At 47.3% G+C, this 18,714-nt stretch overlaps 1 protein-coding gene across 3 annotated transcripts in view; it reads left to right on the forward strand.

The window, feature by feature from the left end:
• Positions 1-18,714, forward strand: part of STX18 (syntaxin 18) — a 118,405-nt gene that overhangs the window by 55,098 nt on the left and 44,593 nt on the right. For all 3 annotated transcript variants that reach the window (NM_001099719.1, XM_059887641.1, XM_024993409.2), the window contains 1 exon segment: positions 17,561-17,628. In NM_001099719.1, the coding sequence (NP_001093189.1) occupies positions 17,561-17,628 (68 nt within the window).

The following is an 18,714-nucleotide window of genomic DNA, read 5'->3' on the forward strand; positions in this document are numbered from 1 at the left end:
ATGCATCATAACCACCTGTTATAGATGCAGCTGTTCCTTCCTTAATGTTTATTTCAGAAGGACAAATTCTTAATAAGATGCCTCACTTGTTCTACAGACACTTGTTGAGTTAGGATCCTTGCCAGACTTTGGGAATCTGAAACAAACACGACATAATTCTTTTAATTCTTTACAACAGAAGAGAGGGAACATATTCCTGAGATGTGGCATGTACTACGATGGGGTATAAATGTGTTTATTTGCTTGGTATTTTCTGCTGTGACTGGAAGAATTTAAAAGACATGTAGAAAGGACTTTTGGAGGAGCTGATAAATAAAACCGATGGCTTTTCTTTTAATGAGCTCGGTGTGTGGGAGGTTTCGAAAGACGCTGGTAACTCTTCCTTGGTTTGGATGTTCAGCTCACATTTTTTAGCTCGAAAAGCCTAAGCTTGGAGACATAGATCACAGGCCGTGGAACCTGTTTTGAAGTAACGGACCTTGGCTTTTCAGCGTGCTTGCTGTGTGACCTTGGGCAAGTTACTTAACAGCTCTGTGCTTCAGTTTCCGTTTTCTCATGTGTTAGGAGAATTAAATGAGATCATCTGTGCAGCAGCGTAGCCAACGGTAAGCACTGATGATGACAGTGATCATCTGACGGTGGCCGTGCTCAGTCAGTGCTTCTCTTCATCTGGCCTTTGCTCCACGCTGTGAGGCATACAGCGTGTGAGTGGTTATGACAGTGCACTCGGTCTCTCCCTGATGCCTGGAGGCCTCATGCCCCTGCCGCCCCCCACCCTCCCGGGTTCCAGTTACCACCATGCAGACAGACTCTGCTGATGGACGGCCGGCAGCTGCCCCCAGGTGTCCAGCTGAAAGTGCTTTATTACGCACAAGAGGTTTACAGAAAAGTTGTGCCCTCCTGTGTTTGTCTGTTTGTTTGTTGAATTACGTTTTAACCTGAGCTCCAGTGAGCCAAGAGCCTCTAAAGCTCAGAACGGTGGGCAGGAAGTTTTCTTTTGTGTCTGTGGGAAAATTCATTTTCTTAAGGGAACAGATCAGACACGTAGCTTTGGTTAGTGTCTCAAAGGCATCCGTGCCCCCTGAAAGCGAGACCTGTACCTTTGAAATTCACGATTCTTTCTGGAAGCCCACTTATGAAATGAAAGATACTGTAACTCCCTCCTATAAAACGTAACTCAAATTGGAATGTTAAAGATAGAGCTGAGATTTTATTTTGAGGAACTCAAATATAGATGGACCATTTTCCCCTTCACCCATCTTGTCAAGGTTCTGAAGAACAATACGAGCAAGGAAACATTAGGAGTTCAGGCTGTGCAGTAGACGCCCTGGCTTCAGATCCTGCGCTGTCGTCTGCTAACGAAACCTTGAGCCAGTCGGTGAGCTCCCCCCCCCAATAAAGGGAGCTAATGAAGGTGCCTCCCCTGGAGGGCTGTACCGGGGACGAATGGAGTCATCTGGACAAAGCCCTTGGGACTCTTCTTGGCATGGACTAAGTACTATGTAAGGGCTTCCCGGGCTTCCCTGGTAGCTTAGCGGGTAAAGAATCCACCTGCAATGCAGGAGACACCAGTTCGATTCCTGGGTCGGGAAGATTCCTCTGGAGAAGGGATTAGGCTACCCACTCCAGTTGGAAACAGAGATTGCACCACATTGCAAAAAAACAAAGAGGAACTAAAGAGCCTCTTGATGAAAGTGAAAGAGGAGAGTGAAAAAGCTGGCTTGAAGCTCAACATTCAGAAAACTAGGATCATAGCATCCAGTCTCATTACTTCATGGCAAATAGATGGATAAACTATGGAAACAATGACAGACTTTATTTTCTTGGGCTCCAAAATCACTGCAGGTGGTGACTGCAGCCATGAAATTAAAAGACGCTTGCTCCTTGGAAGAAAAGCTATGACCAACCTAGACAGCATGTTAAAAATCAGAGACATTACTTTGCCGACAAAGGTCTATCTGGTCAAAGCTATGGTTTTTCCAGTAGTCCTGTATGGATGTGAGAGTTGGACCATAAAGAAAGCTGAGTGCCGAAGAACTGATGCTTTTGAACTGTGGTGTTGGAGAAGACTCTTGAGAGTCCCTTGGACAACAAGGAGATCAAACCAGCCAATCTTAAAGGAAATCAACCCTGAATACTCATTGGAAGGACTGATGCTAAAGCTCCAATACTTTGGCCACCTGATGCAAAGAACTAACTCATTGGAAAAGACCCTGATTCTGGGAAACATTGAAGGGAGGAGGAGAAGGTGATAACAGAAGATGAGATGGTTGAATGGCATCACTGACTCGATGGACATGAGTTTGAGCAAGCTCCGGGAGTTGGTGATGGACAGGGAAACCTGGCGTGCTGCAGTCCATGGGGTCGCAAAGAGTCAGACTTGACTGAGTGACTGAACTGAACTGAACCCACTCCAGTATTCCTGGGCTTCCCTGGCAGCTCAGACAGTAAAGAATCCACCTTCAATGTGGGAGACTGGGTTCGATCCCTTGGTTGGGAAGATCCCCTGGAGGAGGGCATGGCAACCCACCCCATGGACAGAGGACCCTGGTGGGCTACAGCCCATGGGGTCGCAAAGAGTTGGAGACTACTTAGCAACTGAGCACGCACACATTGTTTATTACTTGTCAAGGTCAGAGAGGTTGTAGGTAAATTTTAAGTAGAGGAATGACTTCCCAGTTAGTGTTTGATAGGTGGATGGAAGGGAGGAGGGGGACCCTCCCTCACACTCAAGGCCAGTGTGTCAAGACCTGGTCCAGAGATGTGCAGTTGGAGGCCCCCTCATCAGCCATGGAGGTGGGCACTGGGGCCGCAGTTAATTTCTTTGACCACAGAGTGGAGAGAAGATGCAAAGGAGAGTGAGTGGGATGACGGAGCTGCCTACAACCTCAAGGCGCATCTCATAGATACCGACCTGGCAGGAGTTAGCTCCGTGTGCTTGGCAGGGAAGAGACGCTGATTTCATCAGTGCCTGTTGTCCAGTCTGCACGTGCAGGCCCCAGTGAGGGTGGGAGGGCATTGCTGCTCTCTCCTCGGTGGTTTCCTGGGGCCTCTTGCAACAAGAAGAGTTCTGCCTCACTGACTGTGAGTCTAGCATCTAAGAAGCATTTTTGCTCTCATTGTGGCTCTTAAAAACTCAAACCAGCCACATCCTCTGATGCACAGCTGAAGAGACAGCACCCGTTCCAGCTCTGGTGGAACGAACAGTCTTGAACTTAGTGTAGGAGCCTACGTTGGGATCCAGGGTGGGCTTTGTAAATGCCATGTAGATTGTGGGTGTGGGTGTGGGTGGGTGTGTATGAGGTTCACTCCCTGCTCAGAAGTTAGGCCACTGCGAGGTGCACTCCACTTTGGAGGCACCCAAGTACAGTGGGCAGCAGAGCGCTTGTCCACAGCCAGCCCTTTATAGGAGCTGGTTGTGCCTGAGGGAGGGCGGGACTTGTTTCCAAGCTGCTTTTGAGAAGGCCTTCCAGGTGCCCCGCCACCCTGGGGTTGAATCTGTGTCAGGGGGTCCTTGCCACTCCTCTCTCCACTCTCTGCTCCTAACCTCAGTACCCATGGGGGCCTCCCGTTGCCACCGTGGCAGTTTAAGTTGGGCTCTGCAGCCAGACCCTCTGGGTCCAAATCGTGATAAGTCACAGACTCACTGTGGGGCCTTTGGCAGTGAAATAACCCCTCTGGGCCTCAGCTTCTTTTCATAGAGGGTAGTAACAGTACCTAGCTCATGTGGTCATCAGCAGAGTTAAATAAGTTCACTTCAGTTCAGTTCAGTCGCTCAGTCGTAAATAAGTTCACTTCAGTTCAGTTCAGTTGCTCAGTCGTGTCTGACTCTTTGTGACCCCGTGGGCTGCAGCACACCAGGCTTCCCTGTCCATCACCAACTCCCAGAGTTCACTCAAACTCATGTCCATTGAGTCGGTGATGCCATCCAACCACCTCATCCTCTGTTGTCCCCTTCTCCTCCCGCCTTCATTGTTAGATATACATAAGGCTCCTAGAACAGTGCCTGACATGTAGTAAGCAGTCAATAAATACTAGCTACTGGTGTTGCCACCACCTGTCCTCCACGTGTGCTGGATTGGTGCCAAATCCAGTTTCTTTTCTTTGTCTGACTCCATAGCTCTCTGCTCTCCTCAGCAATACAATCTTGTGAATGACCTTAAAGGTCACAGCCCTTTAGCACGGCCCAGGTTCCTCTGTCTGCCTTTCCATCTGCTGACCCAGCACAGCCCCCCGTCCAGGCAGACCTGGCCTCATGGGTAAGAACCCAGACAGTGATGAAGGGGAGTCGGGGCGGGGGAAGGTGCGGGACCTAATACACCTGAGCACCTGCTCTGTGCCAGATACAGTGTCAGACTGTCGACGTTTCATTGAAGGCTTGTGTCACCTTCAGAGTTACTGTCTCAAGTTTACAAATCAGAGGTTAAAGCTCAGAGAAGTTAAGTGAGTTCCGGTCGTCAGGGATGGCGCCGGGATCTGAACACAGGTCTGTGTGACTCTGGAGTTCATGCTTTGCATTACCCCGCAGAGAGGGTGTGGAGAGAGAGCAAGATACGTGCCATCTCCACACACACACTCTGCACGCAGCCTCCAGACCAGCCGGGCTTGGGTTGGGGTCTGAAAAGCAGTGCGAAGCCGCGTCAGCCCGGCGTCGGGACTCCCCCTCTGTCCGCCCACCTCCCCTCCTCCCTTCTGCCTCATTACCTCCCTCCTTGATGTGCTTGCCCCGTACCTGCTCTTAACCTGTTCACTGAAAACAAATAAAAGGGAGGTTTCCAAGCCCACAGAAAAGAAAGTAGTGATAATGAACCAGTACATTCCCGGAGCACCACCCCTACCCCCACCCAGCCCCCGGTCTTGTTGTGCACTTTTGAATCACTTGCAGGTGAGGAGATCTGATTTCACAGGGTAGTTAGCAGATCTCACTGTGTTGCTTTTGTGGATGAAACAGTTTTTTTAATTTTTTAAAATTTTATTGGAGGATAGTTGATTTACAGTGTTGTGTTGTTATTGATTTATTTATTTTTGGCTGTGCCACACAGCATGTGGGATCTTAGTTCCCTGAGCAGGGATGAGACCTGTGTCACCTGCAATGGAAGCTCGGAGTCTTAACCTCTGGGCCACCAGGGAAGTCTGAAGGAAACATTTTTTTAAATGGACTGAATATTTGGATTGCAAGGATGTCTGTGGCTCATTGAGCTGGCTGTCCACTGGGAGGGGTCTGTAACTCTGTGCTGCTTTTTCAGCCCAATATTCATTCTGTTTTTTAAACTGATAATTTTTAGTTAACAGATGTCTTTAGTGGCAGAATGATCAGAATGGCAAATGGCAAGAGGCTAGGGGGGAAATATGAATATAGTGAAGACATAGGTCTTCATGAAAAAAATAATTGTAGTTGATGGTAAGTCAGTTTGACTCGGTGACTTGAAAGTGAACACCCTCTTGCTGCTGTGCTTTGCTCAGTCTCTCAGTCATGTCCGACTCTTTGTGACGCCATGGACTGTAGCCTGCCAGGCTCCTCTGTCCGTGGGGTTCTCTAGGCAAGAATACTGGAGTGGGTTGTCATACCCTCCTCCAGGGGATCGTCCCGATCCAGGGATCGAACCCATGTCTCTTATGTCTCCTGCATTGGCAGGCGGGTTCTTTACCACTGAGCCCCCCTGGGAAGCCCGAACACCCTCTTAGGTGGCATTACTAAAAGCCCAGAGGCTGAAAGAGTGTAGGTGAAGGTTCTGCCTGCTCTCCACCTCCTGTTGACACAGAGCGTTGAGTCCATTCTCGGAACCACATTTGATTTTTGAGGCCAATAAATTCCTGCATTCAGAAAGTAATAAGTATGACCAGCAGCCCCAAGTGCATTTCATGTAAAGAATTCTGGAAGGGATTGAAGACATGTAGCTTACAGAAGTGAGAAGACCCTCCTCACAGGGCCACACAATAGCTGCACTCGAGCAGAGTGAAGAAGAACTGTGACCTATGAAGTAGAGTCCAGGGCCTGGAAGACGCAGGGGCTCCCTCCATGCACGTGGAGCAGGGTTATACTCTGAGTGTCAGCGAGCAAACAAGAGGGTCAAATAGGCCGGGAGTGGACCGAGCTTTGGGATTGGAGGGTGTGCTCCAGCAAAGCTACCTCAGTGCAGTTTGGGGGAGCCAGAAGGATGTGTTTGGTGGTGATGGTGGTGGTGGTTGGTGGTTTAGTCACTAAGTCGTGTCCAACTCTTGTGATCCCATGGACAGAGGAGCCTGGCAGGCTACAGTCCATGGGATTCTCCAGGCAAGAATACTGGCGTGAGTTGCCATTTCCTTCCCCAGGAAGGAAATCTTCCCAACCCAGGAATTGAACCCAGGTCTCCTGCATTGTAGGCAGATTCTTTACCAACTGAGCTACAAGGGAAGCCCTGAGGTTAAAGTGTGAGCATGGAGACCATGAGATGGAAAGAGAAAGCTGTGGCAGAGGGATTGAAGAGGAAAAGGTTGAGAACAGGATAGGTTTTTGCTGTTTCTTGAGGTTAAGGGTCCTAGACCTGTTTTAAAATGGAATTGCAAGAGAAAGCTGTGGCAGAGGGATTGAAGAGGAAAAGGTTGAGAACAGGATAGGTTTTTGCTGTTTCTTGAGGTTAAGGGTCCTAGACCTGTTTTAAAATGGAATTGCATAGAGTGAGCTTCATGGGTTATTAAGCCCCATGGTGCTGCTCCGCTTTTGAAATTGTTTTAAGTTCTTTCATTATGTCATTAACGCTAAGAATTAAGATTTTAGGTTTTTAATTTCTGAATTTCCTAAAAGGAGACAGGGGCTTAATATTAGAAAACAATACCTGTCAGGTTGTTTGGAGATTAGTTGCTAATATCAGAAATTAAACCGCTGAATTCACCTCTGCTGCTGCTGCTGCTAAGTTGCTTCAGTTGTGTCCGACTCCGTAGACGGCAGCCCACCAGGCTCTCCTGTCCCTGGGATTCTCCAGGCAAGAACAGTGGAGTGGATTCACCTCAGCTTGTGTTAATTGTCCCTGCCCCTCTGTGTGACCATCCCTGTCGTCTGCTCCTCAGGCCTCTCTCCTCTTTCGTACACAAGATTTCTCTTTCTCTCTTAAAAAACATACTCTGAATTCTGGAAACTGCAAACCAATAAGGTTGGTACTGGTTCTCAGAAAAATTCCAGAATGGGTTATTTAACTACCAGTGAGTTTCCTTAGGGCTTAACCAGTGGGTGGCTCAGCGGTAAAGAATCTGCCGGCGATGCAAAATACTCGGGTTCGATCCCTGGGTCGGGAAGATCCCCTGGAGTAGGAAATGGCAACCCACTCCAGTATTCTTGCCGATACAGTCCCATGGACAGAGGAGCCTGGTGGGCTGCCGTCTGTGGGGTCCTAAAGAGGTAGACATGACTGAGCAACTGCGCACACACCCACACTTGACAGTTTCCTTAGATCAAGAATGGCTTTGCCTTTTTTTTTTCTAATTAAGTTCCCAGACTGATGGGGTAGAGTACTTTATATATTCAAACTAACATTTATACTATATACACATATGTGTGTGTGAGTATAATGTATATAACATATATACATGCAGCTAACATCTATAACACTCAGCTAACAGACACTTATAGCAAGCCTCCCAGAAGGCATCATACAGAGAAAGTGGAAAGTGAAGTCAGAATGTTGTATTTTAAAACCTCCTTGGGCTTCAGCTAAAGCTGAAACTCCCAATACTTTGGCCACCTGATGCAAAGAACTGACTCATTGGAAAAGACCCTGATGCTGGGAAGGATTGAAGGTGGGAGGAGAAGGGGATGACAGAGGATGAGTTGGTTGGATGGCATCACCGACTCGATGGATATGAGTTTGAGCAAACTCTGGGAGTTGATGATGGACAGGGAGGCCTGGTGTCCTGCAGTCCATGGGGTCGCAAAGAGTCGGACATGACTGAGCGACTGAACTGAACTGGGCCCAGCACATTTGAGTGGAAGGTTGGTGGATGATAAAGATGTTCCAAGCAGAGAGAATAGTAGTGCCCAAGGCAGAAGTGGAAAGAGGAAGCCAGATTGGGAAAAGCTTCGAGGGTCTGGACTCCCAGGTGGACATGGGTAAACAGGAGGAGAAGCTGGTCCGTGGGTGCCCATTCCTCTGGCAGCTGTTCAACCAGTGGAGTGGACAGGCCTGGCTGACCAGTTTAATTTGTGGAGTGAAAAAGAGAGTCAAAATGCTCTGGGGTTTTCTAACTTGGAATCAGAAGAGAGAGGCTCTTTCTCTTTGCAGGGACAGGGAGGCCATGGTTCTCCCTGTAAGTCACACCCAGTAAGTCAGCATGGCAGGGAGAGAGGGGTTGAGCAGGTGTGGTTGGATGACTCAGGCTTTGGGACACATGGGTTTTGAGACACCTGTGGGACACGCAGTGGACAGTTGAATTCACCCTCAGGACACAGGAGTGAAGCAGGGGCCAGTGGACAAATTTTCTGTAGATGGTACATTAAAGCTATGGGTAGAAGGAGTGGGTTTAGCAAGTGTGCGTCAGGGCTGAGCTTCCTGAAGTTTCAGAGGTTTGCAGAGGTGGGAGGAGGCAAGGAAAGAAGGTGACGCAGAGTTGTCAGAAGTTTAGGAAGAGATCCTGGCAGGACCGTGCTTTCAGGAGGGGCTTGTGCGAGGACTGGAGAGCGGCTGCCCACGGCAGGCCCTGTGCCTGCTGGAAGGGTGGCCTCCAGCAGTAGGAATTAGGGAGGGAGGGATGGGAGGAGGCTCAGCTTACGACTAAACAATTGCTGAAAGGAGACAAAGCGAGAAGGCACAGTTCATACGTGTAATCCCTTAACCCTCCCTGCTGTGACCCCAAAACCAAAGGAATGCCTGTGGCTGTGCCAGGCTCTTTTGTGGGTGACTGGTCACAGGGAGCTTCCCTAGCACAAGGACTCAGACAGCCCCCACTGTGACTTCAGCAGGGTCATCGCGCTCCAGAGCTGCAGCCCGTTCTGAACCTTCGGCCGTAATTGGTATTGAGGCCCTTTGCAATCATGACTGAAGGGAGTGGATTCAGAATTTAGTTTAGCGGGCCTCCAAATCAGACTTGGGAACATGACCCCTGTGAAAAGTCATGTCAGCTTATCAGTGGTTGGCAAACATTTATACAACAGCGGTTGTTCTGACTGTGCCTTTGGCTGCCTACTTAAACTGAACAGTAAGCTGTGTCCACTGATTGAACTAAAAAAAATAATGATTTTGTGTTACAGGGACCTTTTTACAATATGCCAGAGGCCGTACTGGAGTCTCTTTAATCTTGAACAATGGCTGTTTCTTGCAGAGGCACATTATGCAAATGGGTACTCGGTGTTTCATACTCAATCAGGTCTTTGTTGGAAGTGTTGTGAGTGCCAGAAGAGAATTCCTATCATGGGGGTTCTGGCGGGCGGGGAGGGGTGTGCAAGTCCAACCGCTGCTGTGATCTGCTAAAGACACCGGTGACTGCTCCAAACTCCCCCTACTGTGAAAATGCAGTCGTCCTCCATTTTATACCAGAGTTTTTTGTTATACAGTCTTATTTTGCTCTGGGTAATTCACAAAGAACCCAGGAAGGAGCAGCTAGCAGGTCTGTGCTGTGGGTGAACAAAGCTGGGCCCCCCGCCACTGGGGATGGCAGATGGCTGCCATGCCCGGGAGCTGCCTTTGTGTCCAACCTGCCGGGAACGCAGTGTTTTAAAACCTTGGTCTTGTCCAAGTGCACATGTCTATTTCAAAATAGTGTCATTTCAGCTTCGGCCTGAGCAACACAGTTATAGCCTTTAATAATCCTTTAATTCCAGATCAGAAGTACAGAACCAGAGAAAATTGTAAAGCCCTTGGGGAAAAAAAGACCAAACTGATATTTTTGAGAGTTCCTAGTATTTCTATTCCTGCAAGAGTTGTGTTGCCATCTAGTGGATAATGCAAAATATGTAGCCTGCTTACTTGTGTTAGGAGCACTAAATCGTTTTTTGAAGAGCTGCTTTGGGTAAGCTTATGCCTGAGCAGCTTGCGTCAGATGGACATGAAAACATTTCAAAACAAGAGGCTGACATCACTGAAAGAGGAGTGCTTGCAAGGGGTTGTTAGCCTGGCCTGAAATGGCAGAGAAGACTTTTGGGAGGTGTACCCCATGAGCAGAGTAGGAGTGAGTCAGGAAACTGGGATTGGGAGATCGGAGAGGGCTCTGAGCCCCTAGAAGTCAGGAGGGACAGGGACACTGGTGGGCCCTCCTTCAGTTCAGTTCAGTTGCTCAATTGTATCTGACTCTTTGCAACCCCATGGACTGCAGCACACCAGGCTTCCCTGTCCATCACCAACTCCCGGAGCTTGCTCAAACTCATGTCCGTTGAGTCGGTGATACCCTGGGCTCACAGAATTGGCCTTGGTCCTGTGGGGGTCTCAGGGGTCCGTATACACTCTTAGGGAAGGATGTAGGAAGATTTACATTTTTGTTTAAAAATACTTTTCTGTCTGATACAAGGATTATACATACAAATTGTACAAAAGTGTTAAGGTATGAAAAGGTCTTATAAATAGGAAAAAGCACAGTCTCTAAATCTTACCACCCAACCATCACTATTTTGATGAGCAGTCTTTTAGATGCCCCTCTCTGTATGGATACAGCTTTAGGTCTGCATTTTACATATTTTACATAAGTACATGCTGAGGGCAACCTTGGTTTTCCAACCCCATTCACCAGCATACTTGTGGGCAACCATCCATGGGGTTGAGTCCCCGGGGCCGAGTCCATGTCAACAGCACGCATTTACCCGCGGGAGCAGGTCTCACGGCTGCACGTATTGGGGTGTTTTTGTTTGGTCTCTCCTAGTAAAAGCTTTTCGTGTGACATCAGGTAATGTGAGAATGTTTTTCCCTGTCGGATGCATTGGGACCACTGCTACTGTTTTATAATCAGTCTGTCTATATGGTAGATGTGCTGTGTGGGGAAGTCCAGTGTCTTGATGACTTTTGAAATGAGCCTTATTAAAATGCAGTCACTTAAAAATGAACTTGGTTTATCTTCAGAGAAAGAAAAGGATGGGCCAGATGAATGCCTGTCGTTTTAGAATGGAGTTTAAACAATTGCTTGGTTGAGTATCAGCTTTGTGGAGAAGCCAGATCCCAGCAGGCCTTGGAGGGTGGCAGTTGGCTCCACACTGACCCATAGCTGTTGACATCACGTTTGACCTGAACAGGGCATCTCAGCGTTGAGTACTTTTGATCTCAAAACATTCTGTGTGCCCTGTGATGAAGGCGGCCCCCAGAGACGCCCTGCGCTCGGACGGGACGGTAGGGCTGTCTTCACAGGTGGACTTGTAGAGGCTGAAAGCACACAGGTCCTTGGGTTGGGCGTCACAGTCCCCCGTTTATTTTGAACCATTTATATGAAATGCGTCACTTCAGTGTCTTCTCATCTGTTAAGTGGGATTATAGCGAAACCTGTCCCACGAGGTTATCAGGAGGAGCGAACAAATGAGCTGGTGGACGGACAGCGTTTAGACTGGTGCCTGCCACACAGCATGTGCGTAATAAGAGTTTGCTGTTAACTCGTGCTGCTACTCTGCTTTTAAAGAATCATGTTTATTGCCCTCCCTTTGTAGTAAAGCTCAGGGAGATTAAGCAACTTGCTCAAAATTTCAGTTGGCAAAGGTTAAGAGTTTAGGGAGTTTATTAAAAACACCCATTTTCCCCCAGCAAGTTTTGGAGCTACCTGAAAGAAATAAGCAGTCAGAACATGAAAAAGCCAAACGGAGAACCGGACTGTAGCTCTGTGGCCAGATGCGGGTGGAGCTGGAGCAGACCCTCTCTGCTGCCTGGCTACGAGCGAGCGGAGCCTGCTCCCTGCCCTCTCCAGACCCTACCCCAGCCAGTCCTCTTCCCTCAGACATGTGACGGAGGGGTCGGGAGACAGAAGAGGATATTCATCCAGCTGGGGTCCCTCGAAGCCTAACGAGGCGGGCATCACTGTCCCTTTCCGAGGAAGTAGCAGAGACTGAGCAGAGATGAGAACCAAGAAGCTCAGCCAACTCCCTGGATTTCTTACCCATTTCTCTCCTGTCTTCCCTGCTCCACCCAAACTCCACAGTCTTTTGCCAGGAGTCTGCTCCTCTGCTGATACCCTGCCCCACACTGTGGGTGGAGGTAGATGAACTCAGACACGGGGAAGAGACCCAGCCCTGGAAGTTGCCTTCATTCCTTGTTTAAACCGTGTTTTGATGGCAGTTTGATGGTTGGTACTCAGGGTGAACAGTCATCGTGGCACCACCAGTCTCTGTGACCGTCCTGGTTCCTGGCACACATCTGTGGGCCTTCCTCGCAGCATCCTGACAGTACTCACCAATTCCAAGCCTCCTGTGTTGACAAGACTGGGAATAACAGCCGGGCTTGGAGGAGGAGACTTTAGTGGGGAAAACAGTTGCTTTGGATATATGCATATTTCTACTTTGAGTGACTTTTAAAATGAGTGCTCTGTGTGGAAACATTCAAAAAAATCTCTCTTGTAGAGCTTTCTGTATCCACTGTAGTTGAAAACATTTTAAAAATCAGTGTCTATAAATAACTCTCACATGAAACCCAGTTTATATTTCTGTGAAAAAAAAAAAAAAGCCTCAAACTTAAATAAGCTAAGTAGTAATGGTTTATTGACCTTTTGATGATATAAATAACTTAGCCTTTGAGTCATATAGACTTGTGATCCATGCCAGTCCTGCCCCTTATTAGCCTGTGAGCTCACGTGGGCCTCAGTTTCCATGTGTATAAAATAGAAATGGGGGCGATGTCTAATTCATCCGATTGGTTATAAGGGAGCCGACGCCAGCACGAAGCAAGCACTTCACACACTGCCTGGCACACACAGCGGTGCTCTGTAAGTGCCCGTCACTGTGGGGTGACGTCAGATGTGTAGCACACTGTTGAATACAGATGCACTAAAACAGCCTGACGTTGCTCACTGGGTGTTTTTCTCAATTCCCAGGCATCCCTCTTCATGACTACTATACTGAAAAACTGAACTTGCCACCTGCCAAGAATCTGTGCATAAATTTGGGGGTTAAGAACTACAGTCTGATAACTTAGAATACTGGGTTCCATCCAGGCTTCACCCCATGTGTCCCTGAGCAGATTACTTACCAGCTCTCTGACTCAGTTTCCTTATCTGTTAAAACAGGCATGATGATATTACTCATCTCGGGGTTGCTGGGAGAGTTCCATGAGCTAATGCATGCAGAGATCTTGGAATAGAGCCTGGCACATAGTAAACTCTGAGTGAAGGTTTTGGGGTTGGTAGGGTTGTTTTTTTTTTAAGTGGTATTGATCATCTTAAGTGGAATTTTAAGCAAAAACTTGCTAAAGTCTATTTAGAAATAAAGTAGCTAGAGATTTGAGGTGGGGTTGAGTTGTTTGTTCAAGTATGGGTTATTACTAGTTTGGCAGCAGAAAATCTGTACTTCAGAATCACCAAACATGTTAAAAGAGAGTGAAAAATGGGCGATTTTGAAAAATAATGTTTTGTTAAGAAAGCTATCAAGTATGTATTGAAGTAGACAGTATTTATAAGGAGTCCCACACTCAGCTGTCAACTCATGACTGATCCTCTTTCAGGTGTTACTCTCCATCCCATGTTATATTGAAGCAAAGCCCAGGTATCACAGCATAAGAAATAGGGATCACATTTGTTACACTTTAAGTGAAACTTCTTGTAATCATGTTTTCTGAGGGGCTTCTTGTTCCTGGCACTCACCCCCACACATGATTCCAACCCTGATAGACTAAAACTAGCTAACGATGCAGGAGGGGAACTTAAAGAGGGGAGCTTCTGTGTCTAGACTGTGCAGTAGACTCCTTTGGACACTTAAACCTTTATTGAAAACATTATGACTCCTTTAAAAAGAAAAAGGCTGTTTCAGATAAGGCTTTATGCTATGTCAGATACACTATGACTGAATGTTTGTGTCAGCACAGAATTGAAGCCCTGGTAGCCAATGGGATGGTATTTGGAGGTGAGGCCTTCGGATCGGTGTCCTTAGAGGAAGAGATGCAGGACCACCACGTGAGGACTCATCAAGAAGGCAGCTGTCTACAACTTAGGATGAGAGCCCTCCCCAGGCCCCAGATATACTGCCACCTTGGCCAGGACTTCCCCGCCTCCAGAACTGAGAGAAACAAGCGTTGGGTATGTAAGCTACCCAACCTGTGGTCTTTTGTTACAGCAGCCCAAATTGAGACATAGTATGTTAGTTTCTTACTGCTGCTGTAACAAGTTACCATCAATTTAGTGGCTTAAAATGACAAAAATGTATTGTGTTCTTGTTCTGTGAGTCTGAAGTCCAAAGTGGGACTCCCTAGGTTGAGATCAGGGTGTGGGCAGGATGCTTTCTCTTCTGGAGACGCTAGGGGAGAATCCACTAAGTTGCCTTTTCCAGCATGCAGACGTGGTGTTCATCCCTTGGCTCCCTTCTTCTGTCTTGAAAGCCAACAATATTGGATTGAGTCCTCCCGTTGCATCGTTCTGACTCTCTTCTGCCTCCTTTTAAGGACCCTGTGGTTATATAGGGCCTACCTCCCCGGATACTCCAACATAAATCCAGAGTAATCTCCCTATTTTAAGCTCAGCTGATGAGCATCTTATTACTTTCTGCCACAATGATTCCCCTTTGCCATGTAACATAATAAATTCACAGGCTCCAGGGATAAGACTTGGACATCTTTGGAAGGAGGGTATATAGCATTCCCTTGCCTACCACAGTAGGTATAATCCTTAGGGTATTATTCATTGCATGTGTGCTTCAGTTCAGTTCAGTTCAGTCCCTCAGTCACGTCCGACTCTTTGCGACCCCATGAATCGCAGCACGCCAGGCCTCCCTGTCCATCACCAACTCCCGGAGTTCACTCAGACTCACGTCCATCGAGTCGGTGATGCCATCCAGCCATCTCATCCTCTGTCGTCCCTTTCTCCTCCTGCCCCCAATCCCTCCCAGCATCAGAGTCTTTTCCAGTGGTAGCCGTGCCCAACTCTTTGTGATCCCATGAGACTGTGGCCCGTCCTCTGTCCATAGGATTTTTCAGGCAAGAATACTGCAGTGGGTTGCCATTTCTTCCTTCAGGGGATCTTCCAGACCCAGGGATTCAATCTTCATCTCTTGCGTCTCCTGCATTGGCAGGCGGGTTCTTTACCACTGAGCCACGTGGGAAGCCCGCATTATTCAGTGCCCACTATCTATTCAACAGGCAGTGGAAGTTTTTGTGCCTGACAGGCTCTGGGGAAAGGGGAGGACCATTTACTCTCTAGGAGCTTGTGGCGCTCTGGTGAAGGGAAGCTAGTCGGAAAGGAGTCATTGTGGTCTTTGTGGTCGGTGGGGAGCGTGGCAGGACTGAGGCCCCTTGGGACTTCTGGAGCTGCACTGTGTAGGGCCGCAAGTGCTGCATTTGGGGCTTGGACTTGACCCCACTGATTAGGTGCAGAGATGACAGTTAGCTGCCCTCTGGCAAGTCGACTGGGAGAGGTGCTTCCTTTGACTGAATTCACGCCTCCGCAGTGCCCTGTCCCCTCCCCTCACGTTGCCTTACTCACTCACTGCTACCTGGCCCCTTGCAGGCAGGGGCTGGGGAAGGGAATGGGAACCATTGCTGTTCGTTGCTGTCGTTCAGTTGCTAAGTCGTGTCCAATTCTTTGTGACCCCGTGGACTGCAGCACACCAGGCTTCCCTGTCCTTCACTATCTCCCGGAGTTTGCTCAAACTCCTGTCCGTTGAGTCAGTGATGCCATCCAATCATTTCATCCTCGCCCCCTTCTCCTCCTGCCCTTAAATCTCTCCTAGCATCGAGGACCCTGACCCTGATACTGGGAACCACTGAAGCATATTAAACAGGAGAGTTAATTTGATTATATCTCATATGTGGTATAATAAGCACCTAGTTTGCAGATCTAAATTTTTTTTTTCCCAACAGTCTTAAAAGTCAGATTTTAAAATGCAGCGTAAGTGGAAAATTGGAATAAGAGGAGGAAGCAGGCAGCTGTGGTTTAGTGGAAGACAGGCCAAATGAACTCAAGAGAGTCCTGAGCTTGCCTCCAACCCCCACCAGGCACTAACCGTGTAACTGTGGGCAAGTCACGTAGCCTCTGCGAGGTTCACATTCCCAGCCTGGTTGTGAGCACAGTGACGTCAGTGCCCACGACGGGCCGCTGGGGAAGAAGGAGGTCGTGTGTGTGTGTGGAGGTTCCTTATGGAGCCAGGGTTGCCGAACAGTCTCAGTAATCTTTGTAATCTGGTAAATAAATGAATATGTGGTCACAGTTCATTTTTTTCTTTAATTCATGCTCTTAAGATGCCTGAGGGTGCTTTTCTGAACTGTATTTGTTCTTAGTCTAGACCCTGGGAAATGTAACTGAACCCCGACTAACCTATCCCCAGACAGTTGCTGAACATTTCTTCAGTGGTAAATACTGTTTTTGTATTTAGACGTTTACTCGGTCTGCAAGTACTGACTGACCCCACGCCGGGCTCCATGTTGTGTGTAGGGCCATGGGAGAAGCTGGGCAGCCTCCTCCTCACATGGTTCCTAACCCCTGAGAGGCGTGTGCGCAAAAGTGAAGCCAGTGGACGTGGCCGTGTGTAGCTGAGTGCCCGGTGGGTGGGATGCAGACATGCTTTTAAGTTCAGAGCGGAGTGAAAATTGGCCTGAGTTGGCCTTGACAGAAAAACTTTCATGCAAAAGATGAAAGTTCAGCAGATCCTTTGAGACCGGGGCTGCGTGTGTTTGAAATAAATACAAAGGGCATTAGAAGGAAGCGAGCGTGAGCCGTGGTCAAAGGACCGCGTGGGCCCCCGGCTTAGCTAATCGTTCTCTCCTTCTGGAAGCACTGTTGTCCGTGTCGACCATGTTCCCAGGCTTCTTCCTACCTCTTCTTGTTTTGTTTCTTAATCCCTCCTTCCACACACAGCACCTGACACATGGTAGGGGCTTTCGCCCGAAAAAATGAGCCACCAGGAGTTCAGTCCCCTGTACTTTTGTGTCCTCTCTTGTTCATCCTCAGAAGTGGAGAAGATGGAGATGTGCTGTGTAGGAATTTATCACTGCTCCCGAATCTGTTTAATTCTGCTGCTCTGCATGGACCCTGTTTATAAACTTAATAGCTCCAGCCTTAGAATCCATCCCCTAGAACACTTGGAAGAAGGAATGTTTGTCTATAAAATTTTAGGTAGAAAATGCTTAAGGAAGGGAATTGGCTTTTATTAAGCATATGCTGTGCAGTTACTAGACATGCATTATCTCATAGAATCTCGAAGTTCCTTCAAGTCATCTCTTCATTGCTGTTGGTTCTTTCTTTCTTCCTGTAATTGTTGTGATCTGTGACTTAAGCAGGAGACCAAGGCCTAGGAATGTGGGTGACTTTGAGAAGTTAGTGATTATACAAGAGTCTAAAATCAGAAGTGTCCAGTTTGTAGCTTCAGAATCTTTTGAAGATTTGGAGAGAGAGCATTCCACTCTCTCTCTACTAATTTAAAATTTGTTGCATATGGGTGTAACATGTTTATCCATATAAACCATTTGCTTTCTTTTCATGACAGATTTCGCACATTGGCAAGCTAAGAGATTTTCTTCTGGAACACAGAAAAAATTATATTAATGCTTATAGGTAAGTGTCTTTTTTTTTTTAAATCATGATTTTGGTGACTGTTATTTACCATACCTATATTCCTTGTGAGGTTTTCGTCCTCACTGTATACTAACTCTGGGTTGTAATGGGGAAGATCAGTTTGACAGTGAAAGAAAATCTGCAGAGCAGAAAGGGGCTCCCAGCCAGGGTAAGTGCAGCCATATCCCATGTCCTTAAAGTCACCACAGCCCCGCAGCAGTGTTCCCTGAGGTGCACACGTGTTTGCAGCTCTGTATGTGACAAACATGGCGTGAAGCATGCAGAGAGGATGGGACAGTGTCTCACTGAATGCATACTACTGAGCAAATGAAGAGATCACGCCAGTCACACAAAAATGCCATTTGGAGAGATGAGAACTCTTGCCTCCCTGAGGGTTTTTGTTAGGTTGATTTTTAAAAAGAAAAAGCATTTTGATTGCGACCTCCAAAAGGACTTCTAGAATGGACTCCAGCTCTCAGTAGACTCAGGACTATACTGCAGTGCCTCCTGCTCTTCCTTGACCTCTGTTCGCAGCCGGCTTTAGTGTGGCATAGCTCCCATAGGATTCAGCTTCAACTGTAGTGCCTAAGCAGTGGAAAAGTTGGACTAGACATAGGAAATGACATCATTAGAAGCATCTGTTTAGGATTTCATCATTATAGAATAAGGGGTTTTGCCCTTTGGAAGCCTTCCTATCACACAGTTAGAAAATATGGAATAAATCTTCTGAATTTATAAAAGGACTTTAATCAATATATATGCAAAAATGGAAATATTTCATATCTGTTTTTTAACAGAGAAAATAATTATGCCCCAGGTGAGTTTTAAATAATCTATACCACTTTGTCTACTTTATGCTTTTAAGTGTATTTCATTTACATAATTTTGGAATATAGTAAAATTATTATTCTAGTGCTTCATACCAAGTAAGCCTTATTTTAAAGTTCTTAGTTAAAAAAAAAAAAAAAGTTCTCAGTTGGAATAGTTGGTCAACACTAGATGGCAGTATGAATTTTCTTTCTAAAGGTCTGTATGTACATCAGATGCTAATACTATAGTCTGTACAGATGGAAGTGACGGTTGTTT

Source organism: Bos taurus, chromosome 6, assembly GCF_002263795.3.
Source record: "Bos taurus isolate L1 Dominette 01449 registration number 42190680 breed Hereford chromosome 6, ARS-UCD2.0, whole genome shotgun sequence".
NCBI lineage: Eukaryota > Metazoa > Chordata > Mammalia > Artiodactyla > Bovidae > Bos > Bos taurus.